Source organism: Chiloscyllium plagiosum, unplaced genomic scaffold, assembly GCF_037043375.1.
Source record: "Chiloscyllium plagiosum isolate Xiang-an unplaced genomic scaffold, Cpla_swu_hap1 HiC_scaffold_27, whole genome shotgun sequence".
Taxonomy (NCBI): domain Eukaryota; kingdom Metazoa; phylum Chordata; class Chondrichthyes; order Orectolobiformes; family Hemiscylliidae; genus Chiloscyllium; species Chiloscyllium plagiosum.
This window is the reverse complement of record NW_028270165.1, coordinates 82,408,973-82,434,640: the sequence shown is the minus strand read 5'-3', so window position 1 is coordinate 82,434,640 and position 25,668 is coordinate 82,408,973. Positions and strand designations below refer to the sequence as shown.

Sequence of the window (25,668 nt, the reverse complement as noted above, 5' to 3'; positions counted from 1 at the left end):
TGGATAAGTACGTGATTATGGGGAAAGGTTTGGAGGGAAAGGGAGAGGTTGAATAGGTTGGGGCTGTTTTCCCTGGAGCATCGGAGGCTGAGGTGCTGCCTTTTATGGGTTTGAGGGGCATGGATAGGGTAAATAGTCAAGGTCTTTTCCCTGGGTTGAGGTAGTCCAGAACTAGAGGGAATCGGTTTAAAAGTGAGAGGAGAAAAATTTTAATGGGACCTGAGGGACAACTTTTTCACGCAGAGGGTGGTATGTGGATGGAGTGAGCTGCCACAGGAAACAGTGGATGCTGGCACAATGTCAACATGAAAAAGGCACCTGGATGGGTGTATGAACAGGAAGGGTTAGAGGAATACAGGGCAAGTGCTGGGAACAGACCCTTTGGTCCAACGTCTCCATGCTGACCAGGTATCCTAAATTAATCAGACCAAAGGGTCTGTTTCCAGCACTTGGCCCACATCCCTCCAAACCGTTCCTATTCATGTCCCCATCCAGATGCCATTTAAATAATGTCATTGTAACAGCCTTCACTTCTTCTGGCAACTCATTCCATACATGTACAACCCTTTGTGTGAAAAAGGTACCCCATAGGTCCCATTTAAATCTTTTCCCTTTTGCCATAAACCTATTCCCTCTGTTTCTGGAATGCCGAACCTCCAGGGAAATGACCTTGTCTATTTGCCCTATCCATACCCCTCATGATTTTATAAACCCACATGAGGTCACTCCTCAACCTCCCATAATCCAGAGAAAACAGCCCCAGTCTACTGTAGCCCAAACCTTCCAACCCTCAGCAACATCCTGGTAAATCATTTCTGGTGGAGAAGTCAATGATTTGGGTTAATACCTGAAACACTGACATCACTGCTGGTGCTGCCTGGCTTGCTGTGTTCTCCCACCCTCCTGCTTGCCTACTTTGGATTCCAGCATCTGCAGTTTTTTTTGTCTCTAACCAATGGCAGAGCAGACTCGATGGGCTGAATGGCCTAACTTCTACTCCAATGGTCTCACAGGCTTAGGTTTGTGCGGATTGTTTCAGTGGGAACGTGCAATCCCAGGCTCAACGAGCAGCAACACCCAATGGATCAAAGTTCATAGAATCACAGAATCCATACAGTGTGGACACTGGCCCTTCAGCCCAACAGGTTCATACTGACCCTCCAAAGAGTAACCCACCCAGACCCATTTCCCAACCCTATTACTCTACATTTACCCTGACTAATGCACCACACCTACACATCCCTGAACACTGGGACAATTTAGCTTGGCCAATCCACCCCAACTTTCACATCTTTGGACTGTGGGAGGAAACCGGAGCACCCAGAGAAAACCCACGCAGGCACAGGGGGAGAATGTGCAAACTCCACACAGACAGTCACCCCAATGGTGGAATCGAAGCCAGGTCGCTGGCACTGAGGCAGTGCTGCTAAGCGCTGAGCCACTGTGGGTGTGGGGGTGCAGTCCAGCAGAAAACAAAAAAAAAAGCGCATCGACTCTTCCACCACACCCACTGCCAGAAAGGGCCGGAAGTTCAGTCCTGGGGGTGATCCACAGCAACCTCACCGGCAGAATCAGATTGTTGGGAGCGCTGGTGTCCCCGCTGGTGCCTTTGCAAGTTGCAGAACTGAGTGAAGGCCTTCCCGCACTCAAGGCAGCTGAAGGGCCTCTCCCCAGTGTGGACCCGCTGGTGCTTCAGCAAAGTGGAGGCCTGGGTGAAGGCCTTCCCGCACTCAGGGCAGCTGAAGGGCCTCTCCCCAGTGTGGACTCGCTGGTGCTTCAGTAAGTCAGAGGAATTGCTGAAGGCCTTTCCGCACTCAGGGCAGCTGAAGGGCCTCTCCCCAGTGTGGACTCGCTGGTGCTTCAGCAAAGTGGAGGCCTGGGTGAAGGCCTTCCCGCACTCAGGGCAGCTGAAGGGCCTCTCCCCAGTGTGGACTCGCTGGTGCTTCAGTAAGTCAGAGGAATTGCTGAAGGCCTTCCCGCACTCAGGACAAGCGAATGGCCTCTCCCCGGTGTGGACCCGCCGGTGGATCAGCACGTGGGAGAAATTGCTGAAGGCCTTCCCACACTCGGGGCACCTGAAGGGCCTGTCCCTAGTATGGACCCACCGGTGGGTAAGCAGGTTGGAGGCATGTGTGAAGGCCTTCCCACACTCACGGCAGCTGAAGGGCCTCTCCCCTGTGTGGACCCGCTGGTGGGTCAGCAGGGCAGAGGAATCGCTGAACCCCTTCCCGCACTCTGGGCAGGAGAATGGCCTCTCTCCGGTGTGGACACTCTGGTGCCTCAGCAGGGTGGAGGCCTGGGTGAAGGTCTTTCTGCACTCAGGGCAGCTGAAGGGCCTCTCCCCCGTGTGGACCCTCTGGTGGGTCAGCAGGGCGGAAGAACTGCTGAACAACTTCCCACACTCTGGGCAGGAGAATGGCCTCTCCCCGGTGTGGACCCGCTGGTGCTTCAGTAGGTCAGAGGAATTGCTGAAGGCCTTCCCACACTCGGGGCAGCTGAAGGGCCTCTCCCCCGTGTGGACCCGTCGGTGCCACAGCAGGGTGGAGGACCTGCTGAATCCCTTCCTGCACTCAGGGCAGGAGAATGGCCTGACCCCAGTGTGACTGTGCCGATGAGCCTCCAGGGCAGACGGAACACAGAAGCCTATCCCGCAGTCACCACACTTCCACGGTTTCTCCATAGGGCAGGATTCATCAGGTTTCTCCATGGCCAAAGCTTCAGCTGCACACAAATGTGTGTACAGCCTCTACCTGCTGTGAATTCCTTTCTAAGCCGTATAACTGTTTTAGGTTCCACACTCAGTGCAACAGTAGGGACTCTCGTCCAGACCCAATGATGCTGAAAACGTACTGAACCACAAAGCTTTGCTCCTTTCCACAGAATCTTAGTCAAAAATAGTCACAGTCGCAATGGATTAAGCGACTGTCAGACATTGACGTGAAAGTGAGGACTGCAGATGCTGGAGAGTCAGTGTCAAAGTGCGGTGCTGGAATGGCACAGCAGGTCAGGCAGCATCTGAGCAGCAGGAGAGTCGACGTTTCGGACATAAGCCCTTCGTCTGTTGATTTTTAAACTTCAGTCTTCAGATCAAATACTCTGTAAAAATAAATTACAAAAGTGATCACTGTCAGTCCAGGGTAAAAATTCAGAACAAGCTTCTATTTTGTGCAGAACATTTTTTTCCTTTATTATTCCACAAAATTGAAAGCACCATCCCACTCATACACTCCCTCTCTATTCTCACTCCGCTCTAACTAATTCTCCTGAAGGTGCTGCTTCAGGATCTTACAGGGGCAGAAAAGCAAAAACATCAAGACTTACATCCCTTTTGAATTTTGGATAACTCCACCTGAAAGTTTATATTTTCCACGACATTGGGATACTGCTCAGAGTGAGCAGATCTGATTTTGGGAAGCCAAAACAACTGTATAAATTCACGATGAACCTGCAATACAGCTTCATTACAAACAACAAGACACAAAATGGTTAACGTCCTGGGGGGGGCATCAAGGCACTGACACCAACACCAGTGAGAAAGTGAACATACAGATGTGACAAACATCAGTCTTTCATCTTTTAGAATGGGTTGCAGGTAAAATGAATATATAAATCCCAGACCTTCTTACAGGTCACCTTCTCAAGATAACAAGGTTTTGTAACAAAAGGTGACATCTCAGCTCAGACAATGCATTAAAGGTGCGAGGTTAAGTGTCTGTCTGCATCCCAATATTGAATCAGGCTGGTTTTCTTTGACAAAGTGGAATTTACAAAATATTATATATATTCACCGCCTATATTGACTGCCTGCAGATTTGCAGTTTTTGAGCAAAATCGAATTTTTGGATCAGAAATCAGAAAGAAGACAGAGGGTGGTGGTTGATGGGAAATATTCATCCTGGAGTTCAGTTACTTGTGGGGTACCGCAAGGGTCTGTTTTGGGTCCACTGCTGTTTGTCATTTGTGAAAATGATCTGGATGAGGGCATAGAAGGATGGGTTAGTAAATTTGCGGATGACACTCCGGTCGGTAGAGTTGTGGATAGTGACAAAGGATGTTGTAGGTTACAAAGATACATAGATAAGCTGCAGAGATGGGCTGAGAGGTGGAAAATGGAGCTTAATGTGGAACAGTGTGAGGTGATTCACTTGGGAAGGATTAACAAGTATGCAGAGTACTGGGCTAATGGTAAGATTCTTGGTAGTGTAGATGAGCAGAGAGATCTTGGTGTCCAGATACATAGATCCTTGAAGGTTGCCACCCAGGTTGACAGGGTTGTTAAGAAGGCATATGGTGTGTTAGCTTTTATTGGTTGAGGGATTGAGTTTCGGAACCATGAGATCATGCTGCAGATGTACAAAACTCTGGTGCGGCCACATTTGGAGTATTGTGTACAGTTCCGGTCACTGCATTATAGGAAGGTCGTGGAAGCTTTGGGAAAAGTTCAGAGGAGATTTACTAGGATGTTGCCTGGTATGGATAGAAGGTCTTATGAGCAAACGGTGAAGAACTTGAGACTGTTTTCGTTAGAAAGAAAAACATGGAAAGGTGACTTAGTAATCAGAGGGTTAGATAGTTTAGACAGTGAATGCCTTTTTCCTTGGATGGCGATGGCTAGCACGAGGGGATATAGCTTCAAACTGAGGAGTGATAGATATTGGACAGATGTCAGAGGTAGTTTCTTTAGTCAATAGTAGGGGTGCGGAACGCACTGCCTGCAACAGTAGTAGATTCGCTAAATTTAAGGGCATCTAAATGGTCATTGGATAGGCATATGGACGAGAATGGAATAGTATAGGTTAGACGGTCTTCAGATTGGTTCCACAGGTCAACACAACATCGAGGGTCGAAGGGCCTGTACTGCGCTGTAATGTTCTATGTATCTGCAAATATTCTGAAAATATAAGTTCACCCCATAGACTTTTATATACGTGTGCGCATGCATGAGAGAAAGCAAATGTCTATTTCTGTGCTGTTTATCTCTGTCTAGTTGATAACAAATGCTTTATTTCTGAGGATATAAATATTGTTACAAATCAGAGCTGCGTAATAATAGTTAGATGTAAGTGAGAGAGAGTTCCTCAAATTGGGAGATATAAGAATCCTGGGAGACCCTTTATTTCTGGTCTACTTCCTAATGAACAAACATTAAGCATTGTCACCTTTTTTTTTGTTTAATTTCCCTGCTACGACGAGTCTCTCTGTCTGGATGGTTGACAGGCTGGGAAATTGTGGGTTAGGCCTTGATTGGCTGAATATTTTATTGATCTGGAATGTATCAAAGATGGGGGTGGGGTCAAAACTTCAGCAGAAATCCAGCAGAGCTGACAACAGTTGACATAGAACTCTGTAGGAACAGGGAGATCAACAGAGGACAGAGAAATCAGGACCTGAAATCCAATCTGACACCAGACTACCATGTTATCAGTGCTTTGATTAGTAGTGCCAACCCTCTACCTTAACCTAGCTTCTCATTCAACTTGAATTCCATGTACCCCCTTGATATTCAGGATCCAATCCTTGTCATCCTGAAGCCATGTCTCTGTAAGGTGTCTCTGATCATAAGTATTCTTTTCTGTGTGCAGTCAATTCATTCACTTTATTATAATGCAGCACACATTCAGATACTGAGCTTTTAGTTTTTTTGTGATCTTTAGAATCCAGCTTTGCTTGCTGGTACATTTCTCCTCCTTGTCCCTTTCTATCGTTCTTGAAAGTTCATTTTCCATATCACTACATTGCTCACCTGCCATAATTTGGATTGGCCAGGCTAAATTGTGTCCAAGGATGTACAGGTTCGGTGGGTTACCCATGGGAAATGCAGGGTTATAGTTTCAGAGTAATAAATGCAGGAGTAGGCTATTTGGCCCATCGAGCCTGCTCCTCCATTCATTAAGATCATGGCTGATCTATCCATCGTCTCAGCTCCTCCTCCCTGCGTTATCCTGACTACCTTTAATTTCCCTACCCTGCAAAAACCAATCCAACTGTGTCTTGAATATACTTAATAAAGCTGTCTCTACCTCTTCCTCAGGCAGAGAATTCCATAGATTCACTACTCTCCAGGAAAAGCAGTTCCTCCTCATCTCAGTCCTAAATCTACTCCCCCTAATCTTGAGACCAAATCCCTAGTTCTAGTCTAACTCTCCAGCAGAAACGACTGGACAGGATAGGTGGGGTGGGGTGGGGGTGGGTCTGGGTGGTATGCTCTTCGGAGGGGTCAGTGTGGACTTGATGGGCTGAATGGGGCCTGATTCTGCACTGTAGGGATTCTTTGATTTACCGCAGTTGTGTGTGCCCCATATCACAGCACCCAGAACTTCCCACCTTCAGCAAATTGATAGACAAGTCCCACCCTGCCCTCTCATATGTGTGTTATCTAAATGCTTAATCGTTTCTAGTGAATACAGCCCACACCTCCCGCTGCTGGCAGTAACCTTTACAATGCTGATGAAACAATGCAATACCTGCAGTACTGAAAATTGTAAGGCTTCTAATGATACCAGTTACTGATTCACTGCTCCTTCTGATGAACAGCGTTGGAAATACAATGTTGGAGGCTGAATGAAATAAGCAGTTTAAAACAAAACCAACCTAACCCTTCACTAGGCTCCCTGCTCAGCACATTGTACTTACTGCTAGTAAACCTAGCACTTCATCCCCACAGTGCAATTAATTCCCACTTTCCAACCAAATCCCAGTTGTGCTCCCTCACTCAGTTGCTGTCTCACAAATGAAAGCTTTCATTGTAACTTCTTCTGCTCCCAGGAAGGGCAAAGTATCTTTGAAAGCTGCTCCTGAAATTCTAGTCTTCACAACTACACTTCTACTTTCACAGAAGACGATTAGAGTCATACAACAAGGAAACAGACCCTTCGGCCCAACTCGTTTGTGCTGACCAGATATCCTTAATTAATCTAGTTCCATTTGCTAGCACTTAGCCCATACCCCTCTAAACACTTCCTCTTCATGTATCCATCCAGATACCTTTTAAAATGTTATGTACCAGCCTCCACCACTTCCTCTGGCAGTTCATTCCTTACAGACATCACTCTCTGCGTGAGAACGTTGTCTCTCAGGTTCCTATTTCCCCTCTCACCTCAAACCTATGCCCCATACTTTTGGATTCCCATATCCTGGGGAAAAGAGCTTGGTGATGCTCCCTATCCATGACCCTTCTGAACTTCTATAGGGTCACCCGTCAGCCTCCAACACTCCACAGAAAACAGCCCCAGTCTATTCAGCCTCTCCATGGAGCTCAAACCTTCCAACTCTGGCAACAGCCTTGTAAATCCTTTCCGAACTCTTTCAAGTTTCACAACATCTTTCCTACAGCAAGGAGATCAGAACTGAGTGTGGTATTCCAAAAGTGGCCTAACCAATGTCCTGTACAGCCATAACATTACCTCCCCACTCCTGTACTCAATGAACTGCCCAATAGAGGAAAGCATACCAAACACCACCTTCACTGTCTGATCTACTTGCGACTCCACTTTCAGGGAACTATGAACCTGCACTCCAAGGTCTCTTTATTCTGCCACACTCCCCAGGACCTTAGGTGTATAAGTCTGCCCTCATTTGTCTTACCAAAATGCAACACTTCATATTTGTCTAAATTAAACACCATCTGCTACTCCTTGGCTCATCAGCACATCTGATCAATTCTAATTTATAATGAACTTCCTTTCCTCTCTCATTCCCTAAAAGCAGAAACTCTCCATTCCACACACACTCCCTCCATTCTCACTTTGCTGAACCTAATCTCTGCTGTACCTCATCCTGAAGGGTCTGGTTCATGCTGGTTAACAGGCCCACACTCAGGGGGAATCTAACTGAAACATACTGAATACAGAATTGCCTGGACAGAGTGGTCATTGGGAAGATGTTTCCATTGATCAGAGAGTCTAGGACCCGAGAGTACAGTCTTCGAGGAAAGGGGAGACCTTTCAGAACGGAGATAAGGAGAAGCTTCTTCAGCCAGAGAGTGGTGAATCTATGCAATTCATTGCCACAGAAGGCTGTGGAGGCCAGATCATTGAGTATATTTAAGACGGGGATAGATAGGTTCTTGAATATCAAGGGGATCAAGGGTTATGGGGAGAAAGCAGGAAAATGGGGTTGAGAAATTTACCAGTCATGATTGGATGGCAGAGCAGACGCGATGGGCTAAATGGCCTAATTTCTGCTCCTATGTCTTATAGTCTTTGCGTGTGAGAACTGGGAGCAGGAGTAGGTCATTTGGTCTTTCGAGCCTGCACCAGCACTGAACAGATCATAACTGGAAATGAATATCCCTACATCTGGGTGGACAGGCTGGGACATTTTTCACTGGAGCATAGGAGTTTGAGAGGTGACCTTATAGGGGATTATAAAATCATGAGGGGGAATAGATGGGGTGACCAGCGGGTATCCTTTCCCGAGGGAGGGGGTTTCAAGATGAGGGAGCAAATTTTGAAGGTGAGAGGAGAAAGATTTTAAAAAGACACGAGGAGCACTTATTTTTTAAGAATGTGGCTTGTGTGTGGAATGAGTGTCCCAAGGAAGTAGTGAATGCAGGTACAGTTACAATATTTAAAAGATATTTGGAGAAGTACATGAATAGGAAAGGTTCAGAGGGATATAGGCCAATCACTGGCAGATGGACCAGTTTAATTTGAGAACATAGCATGGACTCGTTGGACTGAAGGGTCTGTTTCTGTGCTGTATGACCCTGTATCTGTACTGGTCTTAAAACCATTTTCTTGGAGATCCATGATAGCAGTGGTCTGAGTGGTCTGCTGTGCTGGGCTCTGCCATACCCCCTGGCAAGGTGGACCTTGACCCCCCCCCCCCCCCAAAACAAAATTGCTAATATAAACGTACTGAACATCTGGACTTGCTATAATTGTGGTTTGACAGCTTTAAGACCAGAATGAAAGCAAATGAAGGAAAGGCGCTGAAACTGGTGCAGCAGGTAGGGCACTCCCCTACTGCATCAGGGGTGCATGGAGCCATTGCTCAAACTCCCAGGGCAGACCCTTTGGGTTTAATGGGGCAGCAGTTACTCTCGGAGTTTGGCAAACTCTGAGAAAAGATTGAAGCAGCGGTGGAACCACTATCTGCCACGCTGGAAAAGCATGGTCAGGAAATTCAAATGTTGGACCAAAGAGAATAGGCAGAGGAGGAGAGGACCGTGGCACCGGAGACCGTGGCGGAGGTCTCGGGAGGAAGGATCCGAATGCTGGAAGACCAGGTACGGGTCCTTCAGGAGCAAGTGGGCGACCTGGAAAACAAAAGTAGAAGAAAAAGCTTACAGCTCTTGGGTCTTCCGGAACGCGAGGGCGGTGAAGACCTCATTGGATTCCTGGAGAAGTGACTCCCGACATTCCTGGGGCGGGAGTTGGAGTCGGGCCTGTTGAATGTGGAGTGGACCAACGGGATCACAATGCGCAGGTCCAGGCCGGACCCACGCCCCCGCACGGTCCTAGTGCAACTCCTGCATTACAAAGAAAAACAGTTAGTGACTGAAACAGCAAGAAGACTGGGAAGTGATCCAGAGGCTTTAATGCACAAAGGCTCAAGAATAATGTCTTTTCAGGACTTCTCAGGTCCCAGAATTAAGAAGAGAAGGGATTTGATGAGGTTGAGAAAATTAAGGGATCTGAACAGTCAATATTACTTCAGGTACCTGGCCGTGTTGCATTTCTCTCATGGAGGGGCGGTATATAATTTTGATTCAGCAGAAAAAGCAAAGGACTATGTGAATTCTCTGAATTAAAGGACTCCAGTCGGAGTGGAGGGAGGGGGCATTGTTACAGACAATGGTACAGTTTTTTTGCCCCTTCCTGTCTCCTCTCTCCACTTATTTTGTGGTTATCAGTTTTATACCAACTGCCTTGAAGTAAAACCAGAATGATTTAGTATATCGGTCAGTTGGATATTATCTGGGGCCTTTGTTTTTTACTGCTGTCCTTTTGGTTTTGGACTAGGGGTGGTTCAGATGTATGGAGAAAGGGTGTGTGGGGAAGGGGGGGGGGGGTGGGTGGGAAATGGACATCCATTGTTAACTCTCAGAATGTAAATAACATGTTTTTCATCTGTGTATTCCCTGGGGCTAGGGCACGGCCTCAGCTGGAAGGAGCCGGGATGGTAGCAAGGATTGGGAGGAGGGCACCCTATTGGCAGGGATGAGGGAGATCTCGAATGGTATTGGGGGTTATTTGGGTGTTTGCTTAAGTTATATGTAGTGGTTAGTTAGTTTTTTAGTTGTAGTAGCTTTTACACTTTATACATTTATTGTCTTTGTCACTCGCCTCACTTCAGATAAGCTTCCTCCTCTCGGGAAACCACGGGCTGTTCTGGATGACCATGGCTAGTGATTCGTTCAGGTGGTGCACCTGGAATGTAAAAGGCAGCCATTCCCCCATTAAAAAGAAAGAAGGTTCTGTCAAACCTCAGGAAGGAAAGGATGGACATCGCCCTGCTGCAAGAAACACATTTAACCGATAAGGAAATTCTGAAACTGCAGCAAGGGGGGTTATGATAGGGTATTCTTCGCCTCCTTTAGCTCCAAGAGTAGAAGAGTGGCTATACTGGTAAGAAGGAACCTTCCTTTCCAGGCAATTGAGCAAATTAAGGACAAACATGGACTGCCCAATTTCTTGAAGCTCAATTACATGGAGAAGAGTATGGTGTCCTGAATGTGTACCGCCCCCCCCCCCCCCCCCCACCCTCCACGTGCACCCTCTTACATTTCTGATTGATGCAGTTGCTATATTAATGAGTCTTGGGGTGCACAGCACGATCATAGGAGGGGATTTTAATCACCTAATAGATCCTGAGGTAGACAGGGTGACAAAGGGCCTGGCATGTATGACTGCTCAATCTAAGCAGTTGGTGGACATGATTAGTTTCTCTACAGTATAGAAACAGGCCCTTCGGTCCAACAAGTCCACACTGACCCTCCGAAGAGTAAACCACCCTGATCCATTTCCCTCTGACTAATGCACCTAACACCATGGGCAATTTAACATGGCCAATTCACTTTACCTGCACATCTTTGGATTGTGGGAGGAAACCGGAGCACCCAGAGGAAACCCACGCAGACACAGAGAGAATGTGCAAACTCCACACAGACAGTTGCCCGAGGCCGCAATTGAACCTTGGTCCCTGGTGCTGTGAGGCAGCAGTGCTGACCACTAAACCACCGTGCTGCCCCAGTGTGAGGAGTTGGGGTCTAGTGGATGTGTGGAAGCACCTCCACCCAAATGGAAGAGACTTTACTTTCTGTTCCAACCCACACAAGTGCCACACGCGAATTGACATGTTTTTTTATGCCATTGGATTATTTGGACAGAACATTGGCTTGTAAAATTGGGCAGATAGCTGTCTTGGACCATGCGCGAGTGTATTTAGATGGTAAAATCAAGGGTGGTGGAATGGATGGCACTGGCACATGGACCCATTCCTGTTAAGGGACAGCAAATTCGTTGAGTACATCATAAGAAAGTTCAGGGCCTTCTGGAATATCAACTCCAGTCAGGCCAGTAATCCGGCAATACTGTGGGAGGCCACTAAGGCATATTTATGAGGCCTAGTTATTTCGTATTCAACAACTCGAAGGAAGCAGAGGGAGGAGCAACAACAGATGCTGAGAAAGTATATTATATTAGGCCTTCACTGGTCAAGCTGCAGCTCTCCGGGCTGCTCTCGACTCATTACACACACAGGTGGCAAAAAAGGGTCTCCTTCGCCAAATAAAGATTGTTTGAATTTGGAGAACCTGCCCCTCCCCAGTATAAAGGCGGAACAGGTTTCCTGTTGAATGCATCTATGACAATACAGGAGGTGCAGGAAACAATAAAGCATCTCCAGAGTGGCAACGCACCAGGGTCAGATGGATTCCCAAGTGAATTCTATAAGGAATTCATAAATGCCACCTCTGAGGATGTATATCAATTCATATACACAGATTTGTCTTCCACCCTCTCTTAGGGAGGCTAATATTTCCTTCATTTTAAAGAAGGGGAAAGAGCCTGAAGAATGTGCTTCATACAGACCCATCTCACTGTTGAATGTAGATTTTAAAATTCTACCCAAGATACTGGCCTTGAGGTTTGAAAAGGTGTTGCCCTATATTATGAAAGAAGATCAGATGGGTTTTAAGGACCGTAGCTCCTCCAATAATATCAGGAGCGTACTGACCATAGTGCAGGTATGCCAGCAAAGATCGATCCCGGGTTCAGTGGTTTCCCGAGACGCAGAAAAGGTGTTTGACCGGATAGGATGGCTGTACCTGTTTGGGGTCCTCAAGCGTTTTGGTCTGGGGGGGGGGGGGGGGGGTTCCTTTGCTAGACGGGTAGTGGTGTTGTACAATGATCCTAAAGCAGCAGTCATCACAAACGGCACAAAGTCAGATAACTTTCATATTGGGAGGGGTAGTCGACAGGGGTGTCCTCTTTCACCACTGCTATTTACCTTGGCAATTGAGCCATTAGCTGAGGCTATCAGGCTATCAGGTGGGATCCTGAAATAGTGGCGCCAGAGGTGGGAATGGGCAAGCATAAGATCACCCTATATGCTGATGATGTCCTTTTGTTCTTGGTCAATCTGGAGGAGTCAGTTCCTCGATTGATTCAAACAATTAATGTGTTTGGCAGTTTTCGGGCTACAGGATCAACTTTAGAAAATTGGAAGCCAAGCCGGTGGGGGGATGAGTGGAGGTGCCTGATCTGAAGGATAGAATGCAGTCCCTGTTTAGATGCTCATCAAAAGGATTTTTTGTATTTGGGAATGTTTATTACTCCTGCTTTCCACCAGCTGTATAAAGCTAACATGTACAGTTACTGGAGAGGATAAAGCAGGATTTGCAGATTGGGAGGGATTACCGTTATCATGGTTCGGTATGTGTGGTGTAAAATTATGTCCCAATACATGTGTGAATCATTATGCAACACATGTATTGGGGCAAGCAGTGGAATGTGGTGAAAGGGTTAAAATTGTGTCCCAATACATGTGTGAATCTAACCGAAAATGGAAGGTGTCGCTTGGTCCCGTGTGAATCTTGTTATACACCTTCCCGTGTGAATCTTCTTATCTGTATGTAACCAGAATGGAATGTGTTTTTTAGCCTTGCTCTGCTGTTCACATGAATGTTTATATCTGGAAAAGGGTATATCAGCTGGAGAAGTCTCCAGTTCGGTAGAGTCTGCTCCGGGGTTACGTTTAACCGCCGAGCGTGGGTTGTTGGCAACCGCTCTACGAGAACTGACGGCTCCCAGTTTTGGTAACATGTAGAGTGAGTATAAGCCAGACCCGTTGTAAGTACGAGACTGGTTGTGGGGACACTGCGGGGAATAAAACACTTATATTCTAGCAGACTCGCCTCTTGGCTGTTTGTTCTGTGTCAGACTACTTTCCTGCGAGCCTGGTCCTTGACCTTGAGAATTTTTTAAAACATTTTGGCGTAGCCGGCAGGATCAATCGCAATTGAGGAAAGATTTTGATACAGAACAATGTTTTGGAAAAAGGCTAAGAAACCAGAGGAACAAACTGTGGAGGTCCTGACCGTCCCGGGATGGCATGGGCCGTGGCATGGCGTGGCAGTTTGTTTGAGAAATGGTGGGGGGCGACCGGAGGACTGGGAGGCCGAGGGCGTAGGAACCCCAGGGTCGCTGCTGTCCACCCTTGAGAGGATCCCAGTCCTGCCGAAGAACCCCTTGCCTGGGGTACAGCGGAGGATGTGGGCCTGTGCGGCGGCTTGTAGACAACAGTCAGACAAGCGCCAAAAAGCTGAAGCAGAATTAGCCCTCCTGAAACATGAGCAGGGACTCAGTTCGGGAGATGCCTCTATGTTGAGGCAGGAAATTATGAAGTTAAAAGCTGAATTGACAGCATTAACTGAACTAGCAGGACGAACTATTATGTATTTGTCTGCTAAGAAACGGAAAGAGAAAAGGAAGGTCCCTTGAACCCCGGACCCGGTACAAGTACGGGCGTTTGTAGCCCAGTTAAATAACGGGGATCGGTGGGATATCGATCATTGGGATGGGAACATTTGGGGAGATTTAGATGATCAGTACGAAGAGGACCCACCCGTACTCCAAGCTAAACCAGTGGTTAGGAGAAAGCAGGTTCAGAGACGTCTCCCAGTGCAACGGGAGGTAATGTTAGATGAGAAAGGAAACCCTATACGGAATGAACAAGGGGAGGCAATTATGCATGAATTACCGCGGGCTCAGCCTCCCGCAGAATTCTCTGAATTAACGGAAGACTTCACTACCGATGAGGTGCTGTTTATCACCCAGAAAACCCGACGTAATCCTGGGGAGCCGTTAGAGCTATGGCTAATTCGGCTCCTCGAGGAAGGGGGGCAACAAGTGCAGGTAGACTATCAGGATGCTCCCAAGTTTGGTGGATTAGCAAAGGATGCTGCCATAGACCTGGGGTACCGCAACCAAGCCAAGGATATGGTAATAGATCGCAGTATGGGGACCCTATTTGGGATGTATGCCAGGGCAGTGGCCGAACAGTATCCCTTCCCGTCCGATTGGCCCCCCTTGGAAGGAACTTGGACAACGATTAAGGAAGGGGTTCAGAGGCTAACCCGTTTGTGTGTGCGGGATGCCCTGTTGCTGGGAGTGCTGGACGAGGTAGATAACACAAATGTTAGTAGACAGACTAGAGACCATCTAGTGAAGACTGCCCCCCCCCCCCCCCCCATTATAAACCACTGTTATTAACCATAATGTTGAGTGGACGGGGAGAAACCCTAGGAGATGCCCGTAGTATGATGAGGGAGATGGGTGGTTTGGGGGATTGGGGACCCACAACCCGTGCTTCTCAGGGGGGCACGGAGGGGCGTCGCCCTGAGGCTCGGGCAGGGGGAAAAGTAAACCCTAATCAAGGAAGTAACCAAGGCCCCTCACGGCGTGCTTTGTGGCAAGCTTTGATACGGGCGCAGGTCCCAGCATCGGAGATTGATGGCCTACCTACACCGGAATTAAAAGACTTATGCAGACGAAAGGGACTGAAGGTGTCCCGGGTAGAGACGGAGTCCCGACCCACTATGGAAGACCTAGTGGAATTACTAACACAAAAATGTCAGACACGGGGTCCGGTTGTTAATGAGCCTCGAAGGGGTAGAACTTCCACTTCCCAGCGGTGGGAATCCTCGGAGGACGAGGAGGAGGAGGAGGTACGGCCTCCCCTCCGAGAGTGTTATAAAGTGGATAGGCGTGGCCGGAAACCTAGTAAGAAAGGCAAGAACAAAGAAGGGCGAGGCAAACGTCTTTACCCAGTGCTGTCTGGGGAAGATGAATGGGAGGAACAATAGGAATCGGGCCAAGCCCCAAGGGTTTGCCCACGAACGAGCCAATGGTCAGCAGATGACATTCGACCTCATGTATCATTGACTATCTATTGGCGCAAATCCGTCCAAACCGTTATGGCTCTAGTGGACACAGGGGCGGAGGCCACCTTAATCTATGGGACGCCCCATAAGTTTAAAGGAACCCCAGTCACGCTGGTTGGGCTGGGAGGTAATCTGATTGAAGGAAGAACAGTACAATTGCCCCTAAAGATAGGTACAATGCCCATTAAAACTTATTCAATTATCATTACACCGGTTAGAGAATGGATCCTGGGAATGGACATTCTGGCCGGTTTAACACTTCACCTCCAACAAGGGAAGTTTGAATTTGGAATCACGAAAATGGCTTTGCGCTGTAGGACGGTGTTAGTGGGAAAGGTTAAGATGGACCCCTTCCCCATCCCGATCGCCGATCGCGTAATAAGTCTTAGACAGTATAGGATTCCCGGCGGACATAAAGAAATATCCGCCACAATTAAGGATTATTTGGAAGCGGGAGTGCTTAGGACATGCACCACGGCGTGGAATAACCCCTTATGGCCCGTACATAAAGCCGATGGGTCATGGCGGATGACGGTAGATTATCGGCAACTAAACCGTCACACTCCGGCCTTGACGGCAGCGGTCCCGGATGCCGTCACTATTATAGGACGAATCCAACATCATCCAGGGGTGTGGTACGGAGTAATTGATTTGGCTAATGCCTTCTTCACAATTCCTATTCCCGAAGATAGGCAGGAACAGTTCGCATTCACTTGGGAGGGTAGACAATTCACGTTCACACGACTGCCCCAAGGATATCTGCATAGCCCTACTATCTGCCACCGGATAGTTGCAGAACACTTGGCTGCCTTTAAAGTGCCTGACGAAGTGATGATCTCGCACTATATTGACGATATGATGATACAGGGGACAAGTCAGAAGCAGGTTCAGGAATTGCTGGACCAACTGGTTCAACATATGCGAGGATATGGGTGGGAGATCAACCCAGCCAAAATCCAGGGTCCCTCACAAACGGTAAAATTCTTAGGAATCGTGTGGAACAAGGGGGAAAGGGAAATCACTGCGAAAGCTAAAAATAAGATTCAGGTCTTTGCCGTCCCTCACACCCAGAAGGACGTGCAGCAATTTATTGGGTTATTCGGATTCTGGAGACAGCATATTCCCCATTTAGGACAAATTTTAAAACCTTTGTATCGAGTTACGAGGAAAAAGGCAGCGTTCGAATGGACGGAGGTCCATCAAACTGCATTTGAAATGGCCAAGCAAGCGATACAGCAAGCTGTATCCTTGGGAAAGATACAGTCAGGACCTGTAGAACTGCAAGTCTCAGCACAGGGGGATTATGCCAATTGGAGCTTATGGCAAAAACAGGAAAGGACCCGTAAGCCACTGGGATTTTGGTCCCGAAAATTACCCCCGGCAGGGGAACGGTATACCCCCTTTGAGAAACAGTTATTAGCATGCTACTGGGGCTTGGTGGAAACCGAAGCCCTGACCATTGGACATGAAGTGATCATGAGAACAGCTATCCCTATTCTTCCGTGGGTACTTAGTGACCCCACTACCCACCGAATAGGAACTGCCCAAGAGAGCAGCATCATTAAATGGAAATGGTATGTGTCGGAGAGAGTGCGGACTGGACAGAAAGGAGTGTCAGTCCTACATGAGCAAGTGGCGGAGGCCCCTGAGGAAGGGGAAAAGCGGTTTGAGGTGATTGAATACAAGGAATCACCCGTTAAGATGGGAAAACGGTATGATGAACTGACCCCGGATGAACAAGCCACGGCTTGGTTCGTAGATGGGTCAGCCCAATGGAAAGCGGGACAGCGTAGATGGAAAGCTGCCGCCTTTAACCCAAAACAAGGCACTACCCTAGAAGAATTAGGGGAGGGAAAAAGTAGTCAGTGGGCAGAATTAAAGGCAGTGCATATGGTAGTCATGCAAGTAGGGGTCATGGGAGTTTGTTTGTTCTCTGACTCGTGGTCAGTGGTTAACGGCATGACACAATGGATGCCAACTTGGCAGGCCAATCAGTGGATGATCCAGAATAGGGAAGTGTGGGGTAAACAGTTATGGGAGGATATATGGGAGAAAGCTCAATACCTGGTCATATACATCACCCACGTAGATGCCCATACCTCTCGAAATGATGTGGAAGCTCTACATAACCGATATGTGGATGGTATCGTCCGAACCATGATGGTGCAAAGGGGCACCTCAGTGGACCTAGCTAGATGGGCACACCTTAAGGCTGGGCACTGGGGAGTGCAAGGAACCTTGCACTGGGCTCGAGACCGAGGAATAGATCTTATGGTAGATGATGTTAAGACTGCAGTAAACCAGTGTGAGCAGTGTCAACATCAGCGGCAGGGAGTGCCCCAACACATGATGGGACATATCCATCGGGGGGATGGTCCGGGACAGAGCTGGCAAATGGACTTTGTGGGTCCCTTACCCTCCTCACAAGGATGTAACCACATATGTACAGCTGTGGACACTATGTCTGGGGTTTTGGTAGCCCATCCCTGTCGTCACAACAATCAACAGGCTACCTTGCGATGTTTAGATTTGATTGAACAATTTTATGGATTGCCCATACAGGTCCAGAGTGACAATGGCTCCCATTTCACAGGAAGGGCGGTAAAGCAGTGGGGTCACGATAACCACGTGGAATGGGTTTATCATGTACCCTATCACCCACAAGCTGCGGGACTTATAGAACGAATGAATGGGCTTCTGAAGTCCTCACTACGAAAAGCAGGAGGTTGCAATGACTTAACGGGTTGGAGGAAGCAACTAATTCGGGTGGTGAAACAAATTAATAACCGCCCATTAGGAAATGGGGTAACACCCTTGAATAGGATGATACGAGTATGTGATACCCCAAAGACTCAGCCTATTAAAATGTGGAAGTTCGCTGAGGAAGCTGATATTCCCGTAAGGGCCACGCCGGCTTCGGCTGGACTGGACCTACGAGCACTAACTGCCCAGACTTTGATCCAACAGAAACCTACGGTGATTAAGACCGGGTTAGGGTTGATTTGTCCCCCTGGAACCTATGGGCATATCCTCCCGCGGTCGGGACTGTCACTAAAGGGGATTGATGTGATGGCAGGCGTAATTGACGCAGACTACCAAGGGGAGTTGGGGGTGATCCTGGTCAACATCACCGCTGAACCTTACGTGATACAGAAGGGGGACAGAATAGCGCAATTGGTCATTAAGCCATGTAACCTTACAACGGTGGAAGAGATGGGAGCTCCCGTTACGGTTACTGAGCGTGGGACGGGGGGATTTGGGTCTACTGACACTAAGGGGGCCAAGGTATGGGTGCGCCAGACGACCGGCCCCCCCAGGCCGGCCGAAATCATAGCACAGGGGAAGGACAGTCTGGTCACCATTATGTACCCCGGAGACCCGACCTGGGCAAACGTCCCGGCGAACCAGTGCTACTTACGTGAGACCTAAATAATGTTGTAATTGCTATGCACCCGCAGGCTGACCCTCCGCCTTGAACATGGGGTGGTCATGGGAATTGCGACTCCTATTGGCGATGTTCGCGGTCGGATGGCCACTCCAGGGCATCGGTATCACGGCCTGGACGCTGGTACCGGTCGCCCGCCATGAGGTGCGGTGGGAGGCCAGTAGCCAGCGACGGACGCAGGACGACTTTACATGTGAACCCGGTCAGCAGTGCGTTGTTCTGACTCTCACCAGCGACTGTCAATTGTACACGTGTGCACAGTGCTACATGCGCCGGGATGGGGAAAAATATGACATATCGTTCATACCGCCTAATTGCACCCTGGTGGTAAATGCCCAAGTCAAGACGTGTTTGTGGGACCGACGCACCCAGACATGCGGGACAACGGGGACTCATTGGAGCGTCACAGCTCGGGGGGAAGATCTGTGGCTGCGCAATGCCACCGATATTCGGAATCGTCATCGATTCATGTGGTTAATAATGGTACTGCCCTCGACGAACGCCCCGTCTGAGGCGTTATTAAACCCCACGCGGGGCGGGCCAGCACCGAAGAGGGGTGCCACGGGGGGGCGTGCGGTCGCATCGAACACAGTTGGCCCCTATTATGTCAACTTGTCAACAGATGGCCCGGGCGGTACTGCACACTGATGTTCATTGGCGGGTACAGTTGCCCCTCATACCCGAGTGTCATACCAAGAGGCGGCGACGAGCGTGGTACGACACCCTGCTGGGAGGCGCAGGAACTGTTATGGGTATCTCGAATGCCATTGACTCTGAGGTAACCCGTACTAAATTATCTAACACGGGACAGGCCACCTCACAAGGACTACATACTATTGGAAGGTGGATGCCATCCGTAATGATGACTCAAGGAGAGACAGCTGAAATAATGATACGATCTCTGCAATGGGAACTGGATGTCTGGGGCGCCACTCAGGAACTGTTTGAGAACATTACGGCTCAGTTAAATTGGACTGCCTGTCATATTCAAATGTTGCATGCTCAAATACAGAAAGAACGCTTTTTGCGTGTGGTAACATCCCCCAATGTACAGGCGTGGAGGGGACTATGGAATGTATCTGAGAAATTGTGGATGATAACCCATCCAGAGCGAACATGGTGTAACGCAACTATGTGTAACGGATACTTTGTTACCATGAATGTAACCCACACTGTTACGGTCTGTCGATATTATGTATTACCAGTGATTACATCTTCTGGATATTATTTTCTGAAGACAAGGGGACAGTGGTTTAGCCCAGATACCAATATTACCTATGATCTGTCCGCTTGTGAACAGACTGATCAGGGGAAAACTTGCCTACTGATGGACAGGTATCGGGACCCTTGCTTGACTAAGGGAACGGCCCTGTGCGAATGGACTGTTGAGACTCCAAGGGACATGATGTGGCAGATTGGGCCACACACGCTCTGTGTGGCTACCAATAATCCACATCCTATGCTTCCCTCAGCACCGTTCTCGGGATGCCTCTCAAATGTCTATCAGTGGCACTGGCAGAATCACACCTATTTGTTGACCACTTATAGCAGTGCTCGCCACTTTACCAAGGTGCAGTGGAAAGTGCTGAGGAATCCCTGGAACATTTCCCTGGATCGGTTTAAGCGGGCATTGGACCGATCCGAGGAGCTTAAGCAGATATTACGAAAGCATCAAACCAATGTCACCAAGGTTACGGTGTCTACCTTTATACATGGACAGGAGGTAGTACATGCTGCCCGTGTAGTGGACGTGGAGTCAGCTCATCATTGGTGGGACATATTGAGTGGTATGTCCTCCACTGCGGGGACATTCCTGTTCCCACCCTTGTCGATCCTGGTAGCGGTCCTGGTGATTTTAACATGCTGTAATGTCCTGACTTGCTTGTATATTTGGCGTGTACATAGGCGCTTGTTAGAAAGAATACATATGGGCATAATGTAACACATGTATTGGGTCAAGCAGTGGAATGTGGTGTAAAATTATGTCCCAATACATGTGTGAATCATTATGCAACACATGTATTGGGCCAAGCAGTGGAATGTGGTGAAAGGGTTAAAATTGTGTCCCAATACATGTGTGAATCTAACCGAAAATGGAAGGTGTCGCTTGGTCCCGTGTGAATCTTGTTATACACCTTCCCGTGTGAATCTTCTTATCTGTATGTAACCAGAATGGAATGTGTTTTTTAGCCTTGCTCTGCTGTTCACATGAATGTTTATATCTGGAAAAGGGTATATCAGCTGGAGAAGTCTCCAGTTCGGTAGAGTCTGCTCCGGGGTTACGTTTAACCGCCGAGCGTGGGTTGTTGGCAACCGCTCTACGAGAACTGACGGCTCCCAGTTTTGGTAACATGTAGAGTGAGTATAAGCCAGACCCGTTGTAAGTACGAGACTGGTTGTGGGGACACTGCGGGGAATAAAACACTTATATTCGAGCAGACTCGCCTCTTGGCTGTTTGTTCTGTGTCAGACTACTTTCCTGCGAGCCTGGTCCTTGACCTTGAGAATTTTTTAAAACAGTATGTGCACAGAGGGATTTGATTTGACGTTGAAGCCTCAGTTGAGATGTCCCCTCAGTTCATCTATTATTCATGGATACGATGAAATCCATAACCGAGCAGTGTAAGAATTCAATCATTTTAAATACAGTGAAAGCCTGGAGGATAATGAGACAAGACAAGGGCAATTGGCTTAAGACCTCGCTGTTTACCCCATTGGTGGGAGTCCAAGGATTTAAACCTGGGGCAATGGACTCCGGCTTTAGGTCATGGGAGAATAAGGGAATCTCCTGTCTGGGAGATTCATGCAAGGGGGAGGTCTTGATGACATTTAGCCAACTAAGTCAGAAATATGGATTGTCTAATAGGAACCTTATCCGTACTTTCAGATAAAGGATTATATACAGAGGAAGACCACACTCCTGGCTCAGCTTTACAGGTCAGACGTGGAGAAAAGACTGCTCCGGTATACAGGCGCTCTTTCAGTTAGTACTTTGTATCATTTACAGAAGAGACGTGCCTTAAGGGACATGGAGGGACTCTGTAGGACGTTGAATCAGGAGCTCGGAGAGGATATTTCATTGGAAGTATGGGAAGATATATGGGAAAATGTAAGGAAAATTTCAATATGTAACAAAGCACAGGCCGTTCAATTGAAGAATTTACACAACGCTCATTTGACGTTAGAGAGGCTAGCTAAGTTCAAGAGAGTGGCATCACCAGGGTGTCCCAAATGTAAAATTAATATAGGCACTCTCACACACTGCTATTGGTTATGTTGTAAGATCCAGCGATATTGGAGTGCTATCGTAAGGGAGCTGAAGGACATCCTGGGGATTGAAGTTAAAGTGGATCCTACTTCTGGAGTTGCCAAATTTGTCTTTCTGGGGGAACAGGGAACAGACTGTGTAACATTCTTACCCACTGTGCAAGGAAGAACATTTTTGGACGTTGGAAAATCCCCCAGGGCTTATGGGGTGGCATAGGTTGGTGATGGAACATCTCCCCCAAATATGGTGCAGTTTTACAAGACATGGCAGCCTTTCTAAATTATATTGATGCAGACTTATCGGCAATATTAATTAGGGCCGTGGTATAGCCATGGGAATCAGTCTGGGCACCCGTGGGACCCTGGGAGGGGGAGGCTGGGGAAAAAGAATACGGGTACAATAACTGGTGCTCCCAGGGATGGGAACCTCAGTGGAGGTGTAGTGAGTGAAATAGAATAAAGTAATGTGATATAATTTGAGTTAATTTGAATTCAGTTTAATTTAGTTTTTATTTAATTTGATTGCAGTTTAGTTTAAGCTAAGTTTGTTCTGGTAGAATAGTAGGTAGTTCATCATTAATAGTATTGTGATATGACATTGTTGCGCTGCATATATCTTTATATTTTGGTATTGTTCTTTTTTGTCTATAGATGTTTTGTGAAAGATCTGAAAAAGTTTCTAAAAATATTTTTGAAAAAAAACACATTTTCTTGCCTTCCCCGATAACTAATTTTGAGATTCAAAAGTCAGATGAACTCCGCTTTGAATATATTCAATGTCTCCCTAACTGCAGGAAGACATCCCCACTTCTGAACGCCATTCCTCTTGCTAACATATCACTTGCATTGCTTGCTGCACCTATCTGACAACTGGCATTGACTGGAGTAGAAAGCCTGAGTAGAAGGTAGCCGAGGCACCTGTGTACATCTACTCATCATTCCTGATGAAGGGCTTTTGCCCAAAACGTTGACTGACCTGCTGTGTTTTTCCAGCACTAAATTTTTGACTCAGATCTCCAGCATCTGCAGTCTTCACTTGCTCCACAACCCAATATATCACCATTTAAACAACGTATCTCCTTTCTGTTATTTTTTACAGGAAAGGCTATAACTTCACAATGTGTTACTGCATTTGCCAAATAAGACACATACCTAAATCAACTTTGCTGCAAGTCAAGAACTGAACGCCAGAATGAAAAAATAAAATGGAAAAGAGCGTGTTGTACTCACAGATTTTGGACAGACGGAAGAAGTTGAAGTTCAATCTTCATTCAGAGAGAGAGGAGCAACACCAGCTTCACAAGCTCATGGTCCAACTTCCGCATTCAGATATGGTGGGGGGTGGGGGGGGGGAGTAATCAAAAGCCGGAGGACCACATTCTTTCCGGTCTTCCAGTGCTTCCTATTGGTCCAGCAGAAGAATGTCGTGCGCTATTTCCGCCGGCAGCGAAGAGCATGCGCAGTATTTTGCTGACACCGGCGTACATGCGCAGTGCTTGCTGACACAGAGAAGCATGCGCAGAATGCTCAATGGAGATGCTGGTGCAACTGACAGATTTACAATGTCCAAATGCCAATAAGAAAAAAACAATTTTTTTGTTTCCCTGGGACTCAACAGTTTATTCCTTTTTCATTTTGTCTGGCTGCTCCACTTTTGTATGTCTTTTCCCCAGGATAGAGGAAGTCCAAAACTACGGGGGCATAGGCTTAGGCTGGGAGGGAAAAGGTTTAAAAGGGACCGAACTGGTAACATTTTCACGCAGAGCCAGAGACAGTGGTCTAATCTGGAACAATTACGACATTTAAAAGGCATCTGGATGGGTATATGAATAGGGAGGGTTGAGAGAGAGAGATAGGCCAAATGGTGGCAAATGGATCACGAGATTAATTTAGAATATGCGGTTTGCGTGCTGTGCGCCTCTATGACTCTATTTGTACATAATCTGAACCAAGACTAGGAATAGGCCATTCCACCTTTACAGCCTGTCCTCAACTGTGGCCTAACTGTACAGACTTCAATGCAAGTTTCAGAAAGGTGTCTGCACCTTTTTAAACAATTGAACATGCTTTCAGACTTTACCAATGTTTCTTAATAAATCATTTTAGCCATTTTCAATGTTAAAGATCAGCGATTTCTCACCCACTTCCCCTCCAACCACCCTTCCCCCATCTTCCAGGTAGAGTCATGGCCATCCATTCACTCTCTATCCTTAGAATGGCTTGATACAGTGATCAACGAGGGCTCGAGGCACGAGAAAGGATGGGAGTGGGGGTGCAGGTAGAGAACTTGGACGGGAGGCAGAGGCTGGGAGGAAGAAAGAGAGAGAAAATTGACATGGGGACAGAGCATTGGGGGTAAAGAAAGCCTGGCGGTACATAGGGTGGGGGGCAGAGGGTTTGTCAGAGAGACAGAATGGGGGGGTGGATACAGAGTGTGAAACGAGAGAAATTGGGTGTTGCAGAGTGTCGGGAGAGAGAATGAACTGGGTCACGGTGGGGGAGAAAGAGAGCAACAATGAATGACAGGAGAGGGTTGGGGAGAGAGGGAATGGATAGAGAGCAGAGGGTGGGGAAAGAGAGAGAATGGAGAGGGGAGAGAGTGTGTGTGGAGAGGGACTGGATGGCGGAAGGCAGAGGGTGTGGAGGGAGAGAAGAGGATTGGATGGAAAAGCAGGTGGATGAGAGACTGGACAGGGGGCAGAGGGTGTGGAGATAGAATGGACGGAGATTCAGAGCGTGGCATGTGTGTATGTGTGTGTGTGAGAAAGAGACGGGAAGCTAGGGATAGCGAGAGAGAATGGACAGGAAAAGCTGAGGGCATGATCGGGTCCTGATTGAATGGGGATGTGGTGAAAGGATGCCACCCACTTCCAGCATCCCCTTGTCTGCACACTGGGGATGGCAAGAAGTGGCTCGAAACTGAACCAAAAGTCAGCCCTTTCAGGAGACGGGAGCTGGGCAAAACAGGAGGATGGGTTGGAGTCCATTGAAAGGTGGAGGAATTGGGACACAGAGATTTCGAGTAGAAGATAGCGAAGGCTGTTTCATATAAACCAGAATTCTCTCATCTGTTTTCTGTCCTGCACTGACAGCAGTGATGTGTTTTCTCAAGGTATTAGCAGAGGAGGATTTGCTCTTCAGGCATGCACAAGGAATTTACTCAGGGCCTGAATATCAGCAGCGTTTGAATCCAGACGGGGAAATGTTTGTCGACAGGAAATGATTTCAAACATCAACGTGCATTGAGAAGCCCGTGATTACACACAGACTGTTTCAGGGTTCTGATTGTGGAGAGAACTTGAACTCTTTAGCGAAATGTGAACTAGTGTTTTTTCTGTAGACGAGCCCGTCAGTGGATCGTTGAAGCTGCTGAGACACAATGCCCACTGCATCATAGAAACTCTGTGGAAGCAAATTCAATTCCTCAAACTGACTGGAGTGTCACCAGGATTGGGAAGAAGCCAATTGATTGCTGAGAGCTGGAGAGGGGATTCCTCGGAGCGCCAGGGACCTGGGTTCGATCCCACCCTCAGGGTGACTGTATGGAGTTTGCATTTCCCTATCTCCC

General features: G+C 47.7%; 2 protein-coding genes across 3 annotated transcripts in view; one reads left to right on the top strand and one right to left on the bottom strand.

Annotated features, from left to right (window-relative positions):
- Nucleotides 1-23,428, top strand: part of LOC122544886 (uncharacterized) — a 195,840-nt gene extending 172,412 nt beyond the window's left edge. Inside the window, exon 2 of the transcript XR_015751588.1 lies at nucleotides 23,200-23,428. The gene's annotated coding sequence lies outside the window, so the exon portion shown is untranslated. The remainder of the gene's footprint in view (nucleotides 1-23,199) is intronic.
- On the bottom strand, nucleotides 689-23,391 carry LOC148144720 (uncharacterized). 2 transcript variants are annotated; one of them, XM_087975050.1, is made up of 3 exons: nucleotides 23,331-23,391; nucleotides 9,291-9,472; nucleotides 689-3,096 (listed from the first exon to the last, which is right to left on the bottom strand). In XM_087975050.1, the coding sequence occupies exon 3, from the start codon at nucleotides 2,705-2,707 to the stop codon at nucleotides 1,532-1,534; it is 1,176 nt and encodes a 391-aa protein (XP_087831176.1). In that variant the 5' UTR covers nucleotides 2,708-3,096; nucleotides 9,291-9,472; nucleotides 23,331-23,391; the 3' UTR covers nucleotides 689-1,531. The 2 variants fall into 2 exon arrangements, with proteins under 2 accessions (XP_087831176.1, XP_087831177.1); XM_087975051.1 differs by lacking the exons at nucleotides 9,291-9,472; nucleotides 23,331-23,391 and adding an exon at nucleotides 5,160-5,391.
- Nucleotides 23,429-25,668: the final 2,240 nt, after the last annotated feature.

What these genes read in the sequence shown, in the direction of transcription:
- LOC148144720 (XM_087975050.1), bottom strand. Translation starts at nt 2,707, where the DNA reads ATGGAGAAACCTGATGAATCCTGCCCTATGGAGAAACCGTGGAAGTGT.